Source organism: Diaphorina citri, unplaced genomic scaffold (assembly GCF_000475195.1).
Source record: "Diaphorina citri unplaced genomic scaffold, Diaci psyllid genome assembly version 1.1 scaffold2019, whole genome shotgun sequence".
Classification (NCBI taxonomy): Eukaryota; Metazoa; Arthropoda; class Insecta; order Hemiptera; family Psyllidae; genus Diaphorina; species Diaphorina citri.
In genome coordinates this window covers 21,274-36,770 of record NW_007379445.1, presented here as the reverse complement: position 1 = coordinate 36,770, position 15,497 = coordinate 21,274, and the positions used below count along the sequence as shown (strand labels likewise).

Below are 15,497 nucleotides of genomic sequence, written 5' to 3'. Positions count from 1 at the left end.
CTATCAAAAAAAAATCTGGTGTGAACATCACACGACTTTCTATTAGATTTACGAAATACGTATTTGAAAGGAAAACCCGGGGCGGATTTTATCCTGATGGGATAACGTTCGTTCTCGGAACGGCTGGCTTTCTACTATCCTGTCTTCCTTCTCTCTTCAATTTCGGGACGATAAGACCATAGCAGTTACAGTTCCCTCTGTCAAACCTCTTAAAAAAAAGGTCCGTCAGGTGTGATTTGGACGGGTGGTTGTTTTGGGATACCATATGCTCTCTTGGAGGGTTTCAGCAGTCATCATATATAAGTTCTGTGGATCAACTTGAAAAGGAGAACCAAAAGGCAGATATGTATATTTTGCTGAACTTCTAAGAATTATTATAGTTTATTTGTTTAAAAAAAATGTTATACCATATGCTGTTAGCTATATATTTCGGGGTGCACTCAGCCTTATGAGGACTGAAGACAAGATAGGAAAGGCTTTAGGCCCTTTAGGCGATACAGAAAAGGCTACCTCTCACATGAAAAAATCTTCTTAGCCCGGCTTGTGGCGCATGGATTTTGTCATTTTGTGAGCAAATCCTGATGTTTACAGACCTCAGCTTTTGGCATAATAATAATAATAGTGCTTATTTATACTGCTCGCATGGGACTGTTAAAGTCGCTTTACTCCCAGCAGTAGGCTACTACTATTATTGTGGTCGAAATTCTCAAATTATATTGAGGATAAAATTCCAATACCTCGGCTGGGATTGAACCCACGCCCTCCTGTTTACCAGGCGAGCGCCTTGATATGCCTGGCTGATAAGATCTTGTTAGAATATTTATGGAAAAATATTCAAAGTTGGTGGTGACACTTTTTTGCAAGTCGACCCCAATATCTACCGCTAACACTTAAACCCTACAGTTTTCTCTTCGCTTCTCTATCTCTCTCTGTCTCCCTCCCTACTTTTCCTCTCCTGTTCTCTCTTTCTCTTTCTCCTATCTCTCCCCCCTCCTGTTTCCCCTTTCTCTCTCATTTTCTCCTCCCTTATTCCCCTCTTCTCTCTCTGTCCCTCCCTCCCTCTCTCCCATCTTCCTCCTTTCTCTCTCTCTCTTCTACGTCTTCTCTCTCACTACCTCTCTCCTTCTTTTTCCCCTCTCTCTCCGTTTCCTCTCAACTCTCTCTCTATCCTCTCCCCCTCCTCGTATACTCTCCATCTTTACTTTCCCCTTCCTCGCCCTTTCTCCCCCCTATCCCCCCCTCCCTCTCTTCCTCCCCTGGAATGTTGAACAAAGCTGATTTGGAGGGATAGATAAAATCCTTCCCAAATAGATCAGTTGCGCTTACTTGGGTGATGTTTCAAAGTCATAGAGGAGGAAAAATGAGGACCAACGGAATTTTTCTTTTTCTTCTACGACTTCTAGATCCCGAGATAAATCAATTAAAAAAATGCCGGTAAAGCGTAAACTTTATAGATTAGATTCTGGCCAATGCCTCACAAAGTAATGACTAGATCCTACCAATGCCTGACAAAGTAATGATTAGATCCTACCAATGCTTCACAAAGTAATTAAAGAATTCGCCACACAGCGCCAATCTGAATTGGACATCCAAATCATACAATGGACATATGGACAATATACTCGTTATGGGAGACTTTCTTAGCCCGGCTTGTGGCGCATGGATTTTGTCATTTTGTGAGCAAATCCTGATGTTTACAGACCTCAGCTTTTGGCATAATAATAATAGTGCTTATTTATACTGCTCGCATGGGACTGTAAAGTGGATGACGTCACATCAAATGTCCCGAGCAAAGCTCCCTCGCAGGCAACGCATTAATGTGTTTGTGCGCATACATTTCTGCGCAGTTCTTCCTGCTCCTCCGCTAGCGCGCTTGCATAGCGGCGCTACCTAACGGACGAAAAGAACAACTGCGTAAAGTCTGACGTCACACATATTTGAACTCTTTCATTAGAACGGAAAGGAAAATTTGAATTTTCGACCTTTTACAGTTATTTTTTCGGAGTTTTGACCGCAGATTTGGACTTTTCCCAACTTTTTACATAGGAATCGACCATTTATTTATAATTTTTACCCATTTGCAACTGCTCTCAAAGTAATTAAAGAATTCGCCACACAGCGCCAATCTGAATTGGACATCCAAATCAAACAATGGACAATGTACTCGTTATAGGAGACTCCAGCCCAGACACAAACACTACCGAGAGGAGATAAAGAGTATTGAACGAATATGTGGACAATCAAGGCACCAATAGTCGAGGATGTGGCCGTGAGAACCAATTTCCCGGGATAGATAAAGAGTATTGAACGAATATGTGGACAATCAAGGCACCAATAGTCGAGGATGTGGCCGTGAGAACCAATTTCCCGGGAGATGAAGAAGAAGCAATTGACGAGGAGCAAGAAGAACTCGAATTGAAGGATAAAGGAGGAGGAAAAACACAAGAAGCAGATTCCCGGGATATGAAGAAGAAGCAATTGACGAGGAGCAAGAAGAACTCGAATTGAAGGATGAAGAAGAAAAAGGACAAGAAGCAGATGAAGAATAACATAAGGTAGAAGGAGAAGAAGCACCAGAAGGAAATAATGATGTACCTAGAGAAAGAAGGAGACATGAAAGGTGAAGAAGAAGAAAAAGAAGAAGATTCAGTACAATAATACTTTTTTTAAAAGACCAAGTGAAAAGAAAGAAGAAATTGACGGAGTTAAATATTTCATATATAATTTATGATATGATCAAGAAGAAAGACTGGAAGAAGAACTAGATGATGAAGAAGAAGAAAAAGCAGCAGAAGATGAAAAAGAAGAAGAATTGGAGGTACATACTGATACATACATATCACCTCTTTAATAAAACTATATCACCTCTTTATAAAATATATCAACTCTTTCAGTTTGGTGTACGTTAACTTCTGAACACCCTGTAGGTATTGAGATAGCGTAGGTGTCAGTTTTAATTTCTTCAGAATAGGCCCTATTGTCTTCTGGAATAGTTGCTTTATTGATAGAGTGATCACTATGACTTTGATCATTTACAATTTGATCTAATTTGCTTCCTATTGTGTGTCTATTAATGTAGATAAGTACCTACATATTTTACTATTATCTAAAATTCTAAAGAGTTGTCTTTTAAAAGAATTAATTTCAGGCGCTCCGAGAACGAACCTTATCTGTTTAAAAATCCGCCCAGGGTGGGAATCAAAACGGCGCGGGTCAAATTCTCAAATTATATTGAGGATAAAATTCCATACCTCGGCTGGGATTGAACCCACGCCCTCCTGTTTACCAGGCGAGCGCCCACTACACCACCGAGGCAGGTTATTTACCTATCCATCCGGATACAAACTACGAGCAATGTTACTTAACTTCAGTGATCTACTGGGAATTAGTGCATTGAACGTGCAATCACCACTGCTTTCTGACAGAACTACGAGTATTTGTTTCTTAAATGTGAAAGTTTTCTCAAACAACTCCTATTATTATTATTACAAATCTACAATGCTAAATCGGTCTCTTTCTGATCCCTTGTGTGACGCGTCCACTTTAGTTTAGGACTATTGCACTCCTCCTGACCAACCTAAACAACTCCCAACAATATAACATCATTTTTCAGGGCAATCAAAGAATCCTTGAAGGCCAAGGGCATCGGTAGTCATGGACAGCAGACTAACGACAAACTTCGTAACCTGAAGAAACGACAGCGGGGTCTACTCATGAAATTGAACCAGGAGAGAGAACATTTGAACGCCATGTCTAAACAACTGCTCAGCCAGTCACAGGTAAGCGGGTTTGAATCCTGGCCGGGGCATGAATTTTCCGACTGTATTTACACTTTTACAGCCATGTCCAAACAACTACTCAGCCAGTCCCAGGTAAGCGGGTTCGATTCGCGGCCGGGGCATGAATTTTCCGCCTGTATCTACACAGGCAGGTATTCCGTTTCTCGGATAAGCATGGTTAGACCAGTGGCATTGATAACTCTAGTGGTTGTCACGCAGAGGGTCCCGAGTTCGATGCCCACCTTTGACAGAAAAAAAGTTGACTCGTATTGTTATTTGTCATTGCAAACACTCGTATTTCCTGGCTCTCTAGGGCTTCATTGGGGAGATTTGTATCGTCCTTGCCCATTTGATGACATTAACCTATTAAGTCCAATGCAGCAGTTGTTTCATATATATATATAAAAAAAAATTGCCTTGATTTCGCTTCGAACCCACAGATATTTCGTCCATACGAAATGAAAATTTAACAAAAAAATTCCTGGGAAATACCTACCTACCTACTAAAAAAAATGCCTTTGTTGGGATTCGAACCCACGTCCTCCAATTTCACCATGTCCTCGTTTTCTCATGAGCGGATTCAAGAGCTAACCAGCCAGTACAATCATCTGCGCGCGCAACCCGATACCAAGGCCATTCTCAAGGTCATTGATGATTCATTCAGATTCCATGATGACGTCACAGATAGTGATGTCACTACTGTGACGTCAGAGAAACCCCGACCAGGCGTGTTGCCTTCCCTAACTTTATTTTCCCAGGAGCGGATTCAAGAGCTAACCAGCCAGTACAATCATCTGCGCGCGCAACTCGATACCAAGGCCATTCTCAAGGTCATTGATGATTCATTCAGATTCCATGATGACGTCACAGATAGTGATGTCACTACTGTGACGTCAGAGAAACCCCGACCAGGCGTGTTGCCTACCCTAACTTTATTTTCCCAGGAGCGGATTCAAGAGCTAACCAGCCAATACAATCATCTGCGCGCGCAACTCGATACCAAGGCCATTCTCAAGGTCATTGATGATTCATTCAGATTCCATGATGACGTCACGGATAGTGATGTGACTACTGTGACGTCAGAAACACCCCAACCAGGCGTGTTGGATATGAAGCTACCTTCTAATGTGTAAGTGATAGAAGTGATACTGTCAATTTGTCATACCAATCTATAGCTTTATTATTATTATTTTAAGGAATTTTCATTGTGTTGAGCAATGAGCATACTCTTTAATGCTTGACTGATGTGACTACTGTGACGTCAGAAACACCCCAACCAGGCGTGTTGGATATGAAGCTACCTTCTAATGTGTAAGTGATAGCAGTGATAGTGTCAATTTGTCATACCAATCCATAGCTTTATTATTTTAAGGAATTTTCATTGTGTTGAGCAATGAGCATACTCTTTAATGCTTGATAACCTCCGTGCCCGAGTGGGTATCACACTAGGCTTGCACGGCGGACGTCCCGGGTTCGATTGATGTGACTACTGTGACGTCAGAAACACCCCAACCAGGCGTGTTGGATATGAAGCTACCTTCTAATGTGTAAGTGATAGCAGTGATACTGTCAATTTGTCATACCAATCTATAGGTTTATTATTATTATTATTATTTTAAGGAATTTTCATTGTGTTGAGCAATGAGCATACTCTTTAATGCTTGACAACCCTCCGTGCCCGAGTGGGTATCACACTAGGCTTGCACGGCAGACGTCCCAGATTCGATTCCCGAAGAAGTCGAAGTTTTTTCGGCTCTGTGCTTGGAGTTCGGGATGCACTCGTTGAGTATGAACACAAATCATCACCAGAAATGCTTTTGGACGAACAAGAAGGGTCTAATAGTGTCCTCAAAATAACAAGTTCTATTGAAGCAACCCCTCCAAATGGCACTGGCACCAAACAATCAAACATCGTAGAATCAAACTCACCAAATGCCACTGGAACCAAACCAACAACCATCCTAGACAGTACCAACATTGAAACCCCTCTGGACCTCACAGACGTTCACAATACCTCGGACATTCTCTCACCCAACATATCCGACCTAGACTTTCTACCCGTGGACAAAGACTTCCTACGTCTGGACAACTATGCTCTGCCTCTCATCAACCTATCCCCGTCCAAAGCACCTGAAACACCATTCCTACATGCCCTCAAACGGGATTACCAAATGAGCCGCCAAATACAACTGGAACAGATCTCCAATGATATTGTCAAGGAAGAATTGAACGCTAGTATTGAGAGTATTGTGGGATTGTACAATGCTGGGAGGGAGAATGCCTCAGACAAGGCGAGAGGGAAGCTGGTCAGAGCTGTGAGCGTTAGAGGAGAAGATGGGAACGAAGGAGGAGATAAAGATGAAGGAGATAATTACCAAATGAGCCGCCAAATACAACTGGAACAGATCTCTAATGATATTGTCAAGGAAGAATTGAACGCTAGTATTGAGAGTATTGTAGGATTGTACAATGCTGGGAGGGAGAATGCATCAGACAAGGCGAGAGGGAAGCTGGTCAGAGCTGTGAGCGTTAGAGGAGAAGATGGGAACGAAGGAGGAGACAAAGATGAAGGAGGAGATGAAGGAAAGGAGGTGGAGGAAGAAGTGCAAGATGAAGCTGATGATAGTTTGGAAGAGAAGGTGGATTTCTTTGCTTTGAGTTCGCATCAGAAGGTGAGATTATTTATTTCCATCTGGTTTATCTTTTTGCTCTGATAATACCGCGACTTGTCGATACTCGATTAAAATAGCTACCCAATGGCTCTCACTAGGCTGACTGTGCCCCATATTCCGAGCACAGAGCCGAAAAAACATCGACGCTGTCGGGAATTTTGAACCCAGGACCTACAGTGTGCAAGCCTGGTGTGATATTAATTCAGCCACGGAGGTCGCCTAACTGTAATTAAACTCACATGAAGGGGTAAAAGCTTCGATATGCGAAAAACTTCATCAGAAGACATAAAGGTATACCTGATTCACTCGACCCATACACATTAATATAAGATTTACATTAGTTCCCTATTTCTTTCTTTCTCATCTCAGAAGGTGAGATTATTTATTTCCATCTGGTTTATCTTTTTGCTCTGATAATACCGCGACTTGTCGATACTCGATTAAAATAGCTACCCAATGGCTCTCACTAGGCTGACTGTGCCCCATATTCCGAGCACAGAGCCGAAAAAACATCGACGCTGTCGGGAATTCAACCCAGGACCTACAGTGTGCAAGCCTAGTGTGATATTAATTCAGCCACGGAGGTCGCCTAACTGTAATTAAACTCACATGAAGGGGTAAAAGCTTCGATGTGCCAAAAACTTCATCAGAAGACATTAAGGTACCTACCTGATTCACTCGACCCATACAAATTAATATAAGATTTACATTAGTTCCCTATTCTTTCTTTCTCATCCCCCCAGGAGTTATCATGGACATCCGAGGATGACTGGTACAACGAAGATTTCGGTCTGACCTTACAGGGACCTCCTGCCATTGTGGCCGAAGTTCTACTGCAGAAAGAGAGACAAATTGATCAAGAGGTAAGACCTGGCCTGAGGCAAACTCTAAAATTAAAAGAAAGGGAGAACTGGAAACTTTTTTTTTTTTCAAGAGGTTTGATTTTGATAGAGAGAACTGTAACTGCTAAGGTCTTTTCTTCCCGAAATCGAAAAGAAGGCGGACAAAATAGGAGATAGCCGGCCGTTCCTAGAACAAACCCTATCTGTTTAGGATGAAGTTCACCTTGGGACCTTGGTTGGAAAATTGGAAATTGAACCCGTAATTTAGCGCGTACAAGGTGGAACCTCTACTTTCCAAGCTAACGAGGCTTGCTGTGTATTTATTTATTTTATTTGATATTCGGTCTGACATCCTAAGACAAATTTTGACCTGTCACTATAATAATAATAATAATAATAATATGTAATAATACATGTCTTCTGTAAACTCTTCAATACTATGAAATGCTTTATTTGTAACATTTTCTTTCATTGGAATGATATTTTTTACTTTTTTCGTTTCCATTTCTCTTAAACCTATTAAAAATTGATTTGTTGGTTGATTTATTTATTCTATTCTATTCCATTGATTTCAGATCGAGAAAATCAAGCAGCTCACCAGCAACATCCAAAGTTTGACAGATCCAATCGACACAGACCCCATCACTCGACGTAAGCTATTCAGTGGTGCCTACCCCTACCTGAGGGAAATCCCTGATAAGCCTCCCCCACCTTATATCGAGCCTGCCTGTAGCGTACCAGCTAGTGAACCTGAGATCACGGGTATTGTAGAGGCCATGGTACAGAGCCTGATGTGCCCTGAGAAACAGCTTGAGGTAAGATTATGTTTAGGATAAAATCCGCCCCGGGTAGGAATAGAACCCGCGACCTAGCGCTTACAAGGCAGACACGCAACCTACCAAGCTAACTAGATTTACTGGCTGTCTAATAGATCAGTTGCGCTTACTTGGGTGATATTTCAAAGTCATAGAGAAGGAAAAATGAGGACCAACGGAAATTTTCTTTTTCTTCTACGACTTCTAGATCCCGAGATAAATCCTTTTAAAAAACGAACTAAAATTATTTGTATAAATAAAAAAGAGACAAAAGAAGAAGTACTTATTTTTATACAAAAAGAACCAAACCAGCTTCTTATTTTCCCCCTAGCCAGCATTTCTGGCTCATCTTTATCCACCCACATTCGCTTAATCCTTTCTCAGTGGGAAGTTGTACTCCTTGATTCCATCCTTAGTGATAGCACACAGATGTACACCATCTCCGGTGTAGATATCACGCTCAGCAGCAGCGGTGAATGCGTCTTTCACCACGGAGATAGCTTTCTCCAGAGGTACAGGGGTCTTGTCTACATTCTCCTGATTTCTGAAGCCAAGCTGAAAAAGAGAAATTGGGGTTAAATCTAGTGGTTCAGTAAACTGTGTAATATACCAGAATAGTTAGCTTGGAAGATAGTGCATTTATTTCCCTTGTAAGTGCTAGGACGTGGGTTCGAATCCCGCCCAGGACGGATTTTATCCTGAATGGGTAAGGTTTGGTCTCAAAATGGCTGGCTTTCTCTTATTGTCTTCCTTGTCTCTTTGCTCTCAGGACAATAAGACCTCACTTAGCAGTTAGACATAGTTCCTTCTATCAAACCTCTTAATTTAAAAACAAAAAGAAGAAAACTATTGGAGATTTCAGTAAAAAACATGAAATGACATAATGCCTGATAATACATTGGCCTTAAAATAATAAAATGAGTGCTAGGTCGTGGGTTTGAATCCCGCCCAGGACGGATATTATCCTGAATGGGTGAGGTTTGGTCTCAAAATGGCTGGTTTTCTCTTATTTTCTTCCTTCTCTCTTTGCTCTCAGGACAATAAGACCTCACTTAGCAGTTAGACATAGTTCCTTCTATCAAACCTCTCAATTTAAAAACGAAAAGAAAGTAAACTATTGGAGGTTTCAGTAAAAAAACATGAAATGGCATAAAGCCTGATAATACATTGGCCTTAAAATGATAAAATAAAATGTTCAGAGCCTGATGTGCCCTGAGAAACAGATTGAGGTAAGCGTACCAGCTAGTGAACCTGAGATCACGGGTATTGTAGAAGCCATGGTACAAAGCCTGATGTGCCCTGAGAAACAGATTGAGGTAAGATTATGTTTAGGATGAAATCCGCCCCGGGTAGGAATAGAACCCCCGACCTAGCGCTTACAAGGCAGACACGCTACCTTCCAAGCTAACTAGATTTACTGGCTGTCTAATTTAATTATTAAAAGCCTAGTTAGCTTGGATGTTAGCGCCTTGAAAGCGCTAGGTCGATGGTTCGATTCCCGCCCGGAGCGAACTTTATTCCAAACAGGTGAAGTTCGAACGGCTGGCTGTCTTTCTCCTATCCGGTCCTCCTCTCTATTATGTGGCATAATAAACATTATTCTGCCTTGTAAGCGCTAGGCCGCGGGTTCGATTCCCGCCCGGGGCGGATTTTATCCTGATGGGATAATTCGTTCTCGGAACGGCTGGCTTTCTCCTATCCTGTCTTCCTTCTCTCTTCGATTTCGGGACGATAAGACCTCAGCGGTTACAGTTCCCTCTGTCAAACCTCTTAAAAAAAAAAAATTCTCATTTGCCATACGTATTTACTCACTACCAGTCTGGAGTTAAAATTCGTTCTCGGAACGGCTGGCTTTCTCCTATCCTGTCTTCCTTCTCTCTTCGATTTCGGGACGATAAAATCATAGCAGTTACAGTTCCCTCTGTCAAGCCTCGAAAAAAAAAAAAAACATTATTGGTACATGTACATGTTGAATACATTTTACTATTTCACTAAAAATGCAAACGCTGTATATTTCCAAGAATCAGGAACCGTATGTAGTCGCTAATATAAAACACCAATGTTAATAATATCACATTAGAAATAATAATAATATCACATTGGAAACCCCATTAAGTGTCATTAGATAGCATAAAAACGTACTCTTTGTTTATGTTATTTATGTTATAATATTTATGTAATATGAAACCTCACTCGTAACTCTGATGCTCTCACTAAATACCTTCATGTAGATTATATAGACTCAGTTTGTTTTGAGTGAATACCGAATTATACTTATTGAAGGGTATTATTTCATTAATTTTGTAATGATTATTGCATATTGAGTAGTGTGTGTTTATTTGGTGAATAGTAATATCGATTGTTTGTAGTGAAATAATTCCATTATTTTTTTAAAAATAAATCTCACGACATCATATTCATGTTAACCCTTTACGGTTGATCATTTCCAGGTTCCATCGAGTAACATAGCCCGGATACAAATGTACTACTCTTTCCTATACGATCTAACCCGAGATGTTTACACAAGGCAGACCACCCCGTCAACAGCACGCTGTGAGGATGAGTTACCATGGCAACAGCCCAGAGTTAAAGCCAAACTATTGGATAGGAAAGTGCCCTCTGATACACAGGTAAGGTATTAGCTAAATTGCCTTTAGGAATGAGCTGTTTATTTTGGGGCAAAGTTGGTTAGTTTGAAAAAGGCCACTTTGCCCTGATACTTAAGTGTAGGGGCAAACAGCCCTAAAAGTCGGGTTTGGCTTATACGAACCTTGGCTCGGGGTTGTGTTTTATTCTAAAGATCAAAGGGGTTGAACGTCACTGTATTACTGCTAGGCTCTTTCGTGACGGTAGTTTTACGTTCAATTCGGCATTAACCTCACCCAGCCTGAGAGGAGCCGGGAAAAGTCGGCAGCAAACGATTCAATCCCGGCTGAGGTATGGGATTTATCCTCTATGATTTGAAAATTTGGCAATAATAGCCCTCTTTAACTGCAGCAAAGGGACGCTTTAGTCCTATTAAAGCGTATTAAAGAAGCACTAATTATCTCGACTAAATTGTGAACATACTTTGTATAAAATACACAGTAAAATATTGATTGATTGACTCCTATCCACACAGGTAATCACGTCCCGCGTGGTATCCGAAGTCTGCCAGCTCCTCGCTCTGATAGACATAGGTACTCAAGGAATTTTTACTCTTTAAACTTGGAGGGTTGAACAGGCATGGAGCCCTGCAAGGGCATTCTTTTCAGGTGGCACTGAAAGAATGAACATCTACTCACCAATTACAGGCTTTCTTCTCTATTTAGTTTAACTGGGTATGTTTACACTTTACCTAGATCCATGGTTTCACTTACCCTCCATTGTCGGAGTAGGGTGAGAAATGATGTTGAATGGGAGTTTCCAAGATTTGTTTCGTAACCAAAGCCATTTTTTTTACTCAAATTAACAGAAAGGTATAAAAAAAACTGATTATTAAATTATTATTCCACGGTGGATGACCTTTTTAATTTTGTCCCCTTTTTCTTGTCCCTCTTTTCCTCCGAAAAAAGGGGGCATCTTGCCAATACTAACTTATGTAGGGACATTGGGAAAAGGGTCATCCGTACAGACAGAGATGGTTTAAAATTAGAACAACCCCTCAGAGGTGGAAAATTTTGTCCCCTTTTTCTTGTCCCTCTTTTCCTCCGAAAAAAGGGGGCATCTTGCCAATACTAACTTATGTAGGGACATTGAGAAAAGGGTCATCCGTACAGACAGAGATGGTTTAAAATTAGAACCCCTCAGAGGTGGAGGGGAGAAGGGACAAATCTCTGAGAGGGAGGAGGGAGGACAAATTAACCTTTTTCTCGTTTTTGGCTTTCCCGGATTCAAAGGCTAAACAAATGCTGTTTTGGCAGCAGTGACTGAAATTTCTCTCTTTTTGCGCGCTTTCTCTCTTTCTCTCTCTCCCTCTCTTTTTTTCTCTCTCTCTCCTCACTCTTCTTTCTTTTCCTGACCATGTTCAGATGGGGTCGGCGTTTGTCGTCGGCCTCTCAATCAGCTTTGGAGTGATCGCTTTGAGGCCAACTGGTTTTGGCTAAACAAACTTTTCCGAGGGGGATGCCCTTCGCACTCAACCTTCGCTATTGATATAGCGTGAGGAAATTTGGACTAGTCTGCTCCCTGTTTATAGTCCCCTATAGCTAGACGCTGATCTACTCCCTGTTTATAGTTCCCTAGCTGGACGCTGATCTACTCTCTGTATATAGTCCCTCAGCCAGACTAAGAACGAACCCTTATCCGTTCAGGATTAAATCCGCCCCGGGCGGAAATCAAACCCGCGACCTAGCGCTTACAAGGCAGACGCGCTACCCTCCAAGCTAACTAGACTGGTGTAGGTTTGTATACATTTTGTAACAGATAAAGAGTATTGAACGAATATGTGGACAATCAAGGCACCAATAGTCGAGGATGTGGCCGTGAGAACCAATTTCCCGGGAGATGAAAAAGAAGAAGCAATTGACGAGGAGCAAGAAGAACTCGAATTGGAGGAAAGGAGGAGGGAAAAGACAAGAAGCAGACGAAGAATAACATAAGGTATAGAAGGAGAAGAAGCACCAGAAGGAAATGATGATGTAGAGAAAGAAGGAGACATGAAAGGTGAAGAAGAAGAAGAGGAGGAAGAAGAAGAAGATTCAGTACAATAATACTTTTTTTTAAAGACCTAGAGAAAAGGAAGAAGAAATTGACGGAGTTAAATATTTCATATATTTATGATATGATCAAGAAGAAAGACTGGAAGAAGAACTAGATGATGAAGGAGAAGAAAAAGCAGCAGAAGATGAAAAAGAAGAAGAAGAAGAAGAAGAAGAAGAAGAAGAAGAATTGGAGGTACATACTGATATATATACATATCACCTAATCCACTATACATAATTATCACCTCTTTAATAAAACTATATCACCTCTTTATAAATATATCAACTCTTTCAGTTTGGTGTACGTTAACTTCTGAGCACCCTGTAGGTATTGAGATAGCGTAGGTGTCGACTTTGTCAGTTTTAATTTCAAGAAGAAGAAGAAGAAGAAGAAGAAGAAGAAGAAGAATTGGAGGTACATACTGATATATATACATATCACCTAATCCACTATACATATCACCTCTTTATAAATATATCAACTCTTTCAATTTGGTGTACTTAACTTCTGAACACCCTGTAGGTATTGAGATAGCGTAGGTGTCGACTTTGTCAGTTTGTTTTAATTTTTTCTACAATGTCAGAATATGGGTCTAAGGATTCTTCTACAATGTCTACAATATCAGTTTTAATTTCTTCAGAATAGGCCCTATTGTCTTCTGGAATAGTTGCTTTATTGATAGAGTGATCTTTATGACTTTGATCATTTACAATTTGATCTAATTTGCTTCCTATTGTGTGTCTATTAATGTAGATAGGTACCTACATATTTTACTATTATCTGAGCCAGCAGTAGGCTACTACTATTATTGTGGTCAAATTCTCAAATTATATTGAGGATAAAATTCCATACCTCGGCTGGGATTAAACCCACACCCTCCTGTTTACCAGGCGAGCGCCTTGACCACTACACCACCGAGGCAGGCATGACAAGTCCGATCCTATACCTATACCAATAGTGAATGTTCCATAATACCCAATACATTTATTGTATGGCGTAGGTATGAGGTGTTTATATTACGTAGGTACAGTCTCAGTTTCTGACATGATTGATACCTTTGCTGGCAGTATACCTAACATTATTGTTATAGGATACCTCTAACATTAGCATAAATATACTGCTTAGGTCTTCTGCATGGCATACCATTGTTTATGTTAGACCAAACAATTTTACGATCATTTTATTGGCCTGTTTACCAGGCGAGCGCCTTGACCACTACACCACCGAGGCAGGCATGACAAGTCCGATCCTATACCTATACCAATAATAGTGAATGTTCCGTAATACCTAATACATTTATTGTATGGCGTAGGTATGAGGTGTTTATATATTACGTAGGTACAGTCTCAGTTTCTGACATGATTGATACCTTTGCTGGCAGTATGTATACCTAACATTATTGTTATAGGATACCTATAAAATTAGCATAAATGCTGTTTAGGTCCTCTGCATGGCATACCATTGTTTATGTTAGACCAAACAATTTTACGATCATTTTATTGGACCGATGAAGCATGCTGAAAAAATGCATTTTTATGATCATATGATCATTATTATCTAAGCTTTTTTTTTTGAGGTTTGCAAGAGGGAACTGTACCTAACTGCTAAGGCCTTATCGTTAAGAAATCGAAGAGAGAAGGAAGACAGGATAGGAGAAAGCCAGCCGTTCCGAGAACGAACACTATCCGTCTAGGATAAAATCCGCCGCGGGCGGAAATCGAACCCACGGCCTAGCGCTTACAAGACAGACGCACTACCAACCAAGCTAACTAGGCTGGCAGGGCGGAAATCGAACCCACGGCCTAGCGCTTACAAGACAGACGCACTACCAACCAAGCTAACTAGGCTGGCATGGACTTAGTTTAGCTGGTTGGTTCTTCTTACCACATCTATTTCTAAGGTCCCAGAAATCTTATATCTTTGAATGGTCCCACATTCTCTGTCATTCCAGATCTCTTACCTATATATACTCGTATATTAAGGCCATGACTAATTTACAATGGAAGATAGAAAATGACTATAGTATAGCTATAGGTGCTATTGATGGTGCTATACTCCGATTTTTGAAAGAAGTCATTGAAGTCAAGAGGTTTGATATAGAGAACTATAACTAGCGGGGAATCAGCGTCCTAAAATCGAAGAAAGAAGGACAGGATATTAAAAAACCAGCCGTTCCTAGAACGAACCTTTTCAGTTTAGGAAGGCCGCCCAGGGAGCAATCGAACCCGCGACCTAACACGACCTACAAGGCAGACCCGCTTTCTACCAATCTAACTAGGCTAGAAGCAAAGGTGTCGACTTGTTAAAAGTTCAACAGAGGGAGGGGAGAGAAGGGAGGGAAAAAAAGGCTTATAGGATAATTAAAGGATGTTCCCACTATCTGTAATTCTGTATAATAACAGGGACGGGGGAAAAAGCAGTAAATGAGGGGAAAAAAACAGGTGGGAAGGATAGTGGGAAAAAAAGGTCAGAAATTAAAAAAAAAAAGTATGTTAACATTTTTTTTTCCACTTTCCTCTAATTCCCACTTTTTACCGGGGGGAAAAAGCACTGGAAAAAATTCAAATGTCATTAGAGGTTTAAGGTTTAGGCGAGATAAGAACTAAGTACCCCGTGATAATATAGGGAATAATGGAGTCTGCTGTTTGTTTGGCCGGATTTTTTCCCTTTTTTTTCTCATTTAAAAAAAAAAAAAAAAAAGTAATG

At 40.8% G+C, this 15,497-nt stretch overlaps 2 protein-coding genes across 2 annotated transcripts in view; both read left to right on the top strand.

Annotated features, from left to right (window-relative positions):
• Positions 1-2,313: 2,313 nt before the first annotated feature.
• Positions 2,314-4,912, top strand: LOC113471029 (centrosome-associated protein 350-like). Its single transcript, XM_026829881.1, has 3 exons — positions 2,314-2,474; positions 3,614-3,779; positions 4,724-4,912. Exons 1-3 carry the CDS (start codon positions 2,314-2,316, stop codon positions 4,910-4,912), a joined length of 516 nt encoding a protein of 171 aa, XP_026685682.1.
• Positions 4,913-5,573: 661 nt separating this feature from the next.
• Positions 5,574-15,497, top strand: part of LOC103517960 — a 28,486-nt gene continuing 18,562 nt past the window's right edge. Inside the window, exons 1-6 of the mRNA XM_026829880.1 lie at positions 5,574-5,977; positions 6,185-6,451; positions 7,195-7,314; positions 7,869-8,108; positions 10,559-10,738; positions 11,230-11,287. Of these exons, the coding sequence (XP_026685681.1) occupies positions 5,591-5,977; positions 6,185-6,451; positions 7,195-7,314; positions 7,869-8,108; positions 10,559-10,738; positions 11,230-11,287 (1,252 nt within the window). The 5' untranslated portion in view covers positions 5,574-5,590. The remainder of the gene's footprint in view (positions 5,978-6,184; positions 6,452-7,194; positions 7,315-7,868; positions 8,109-10,558; positions 10,739-11,229; positions 11,288-15,497) is intronic.

What these genes read in the sequence shown, in the direction of transcription:
- LOC113471029 (XM_026829881.1), top strand. Translation starts at nt 2,314, where the DNA reads ATGTGGACAATCAAGGCACCAATAGTCGAGGATGTGGCCGTGAGAACC. An exon ending in TCCCGGGATATGAAGAAGAA is followed by an intron (nt 2,475 to 3,613) that starts GCAATTGACGAG and finishes ATCATTTTTCAG; the next exon opens with GGCAATCAAAGAATCCTTGA. An exon ending in AACTGCTCAGCCAGTCACAG is followed by an intron (nt 3,780 to 4,723) that starts GTAAGCGGGTTT and finishes TTATTTTCCCAG; the next exon opens with GAGCGGATTCAAGAGCTAAC.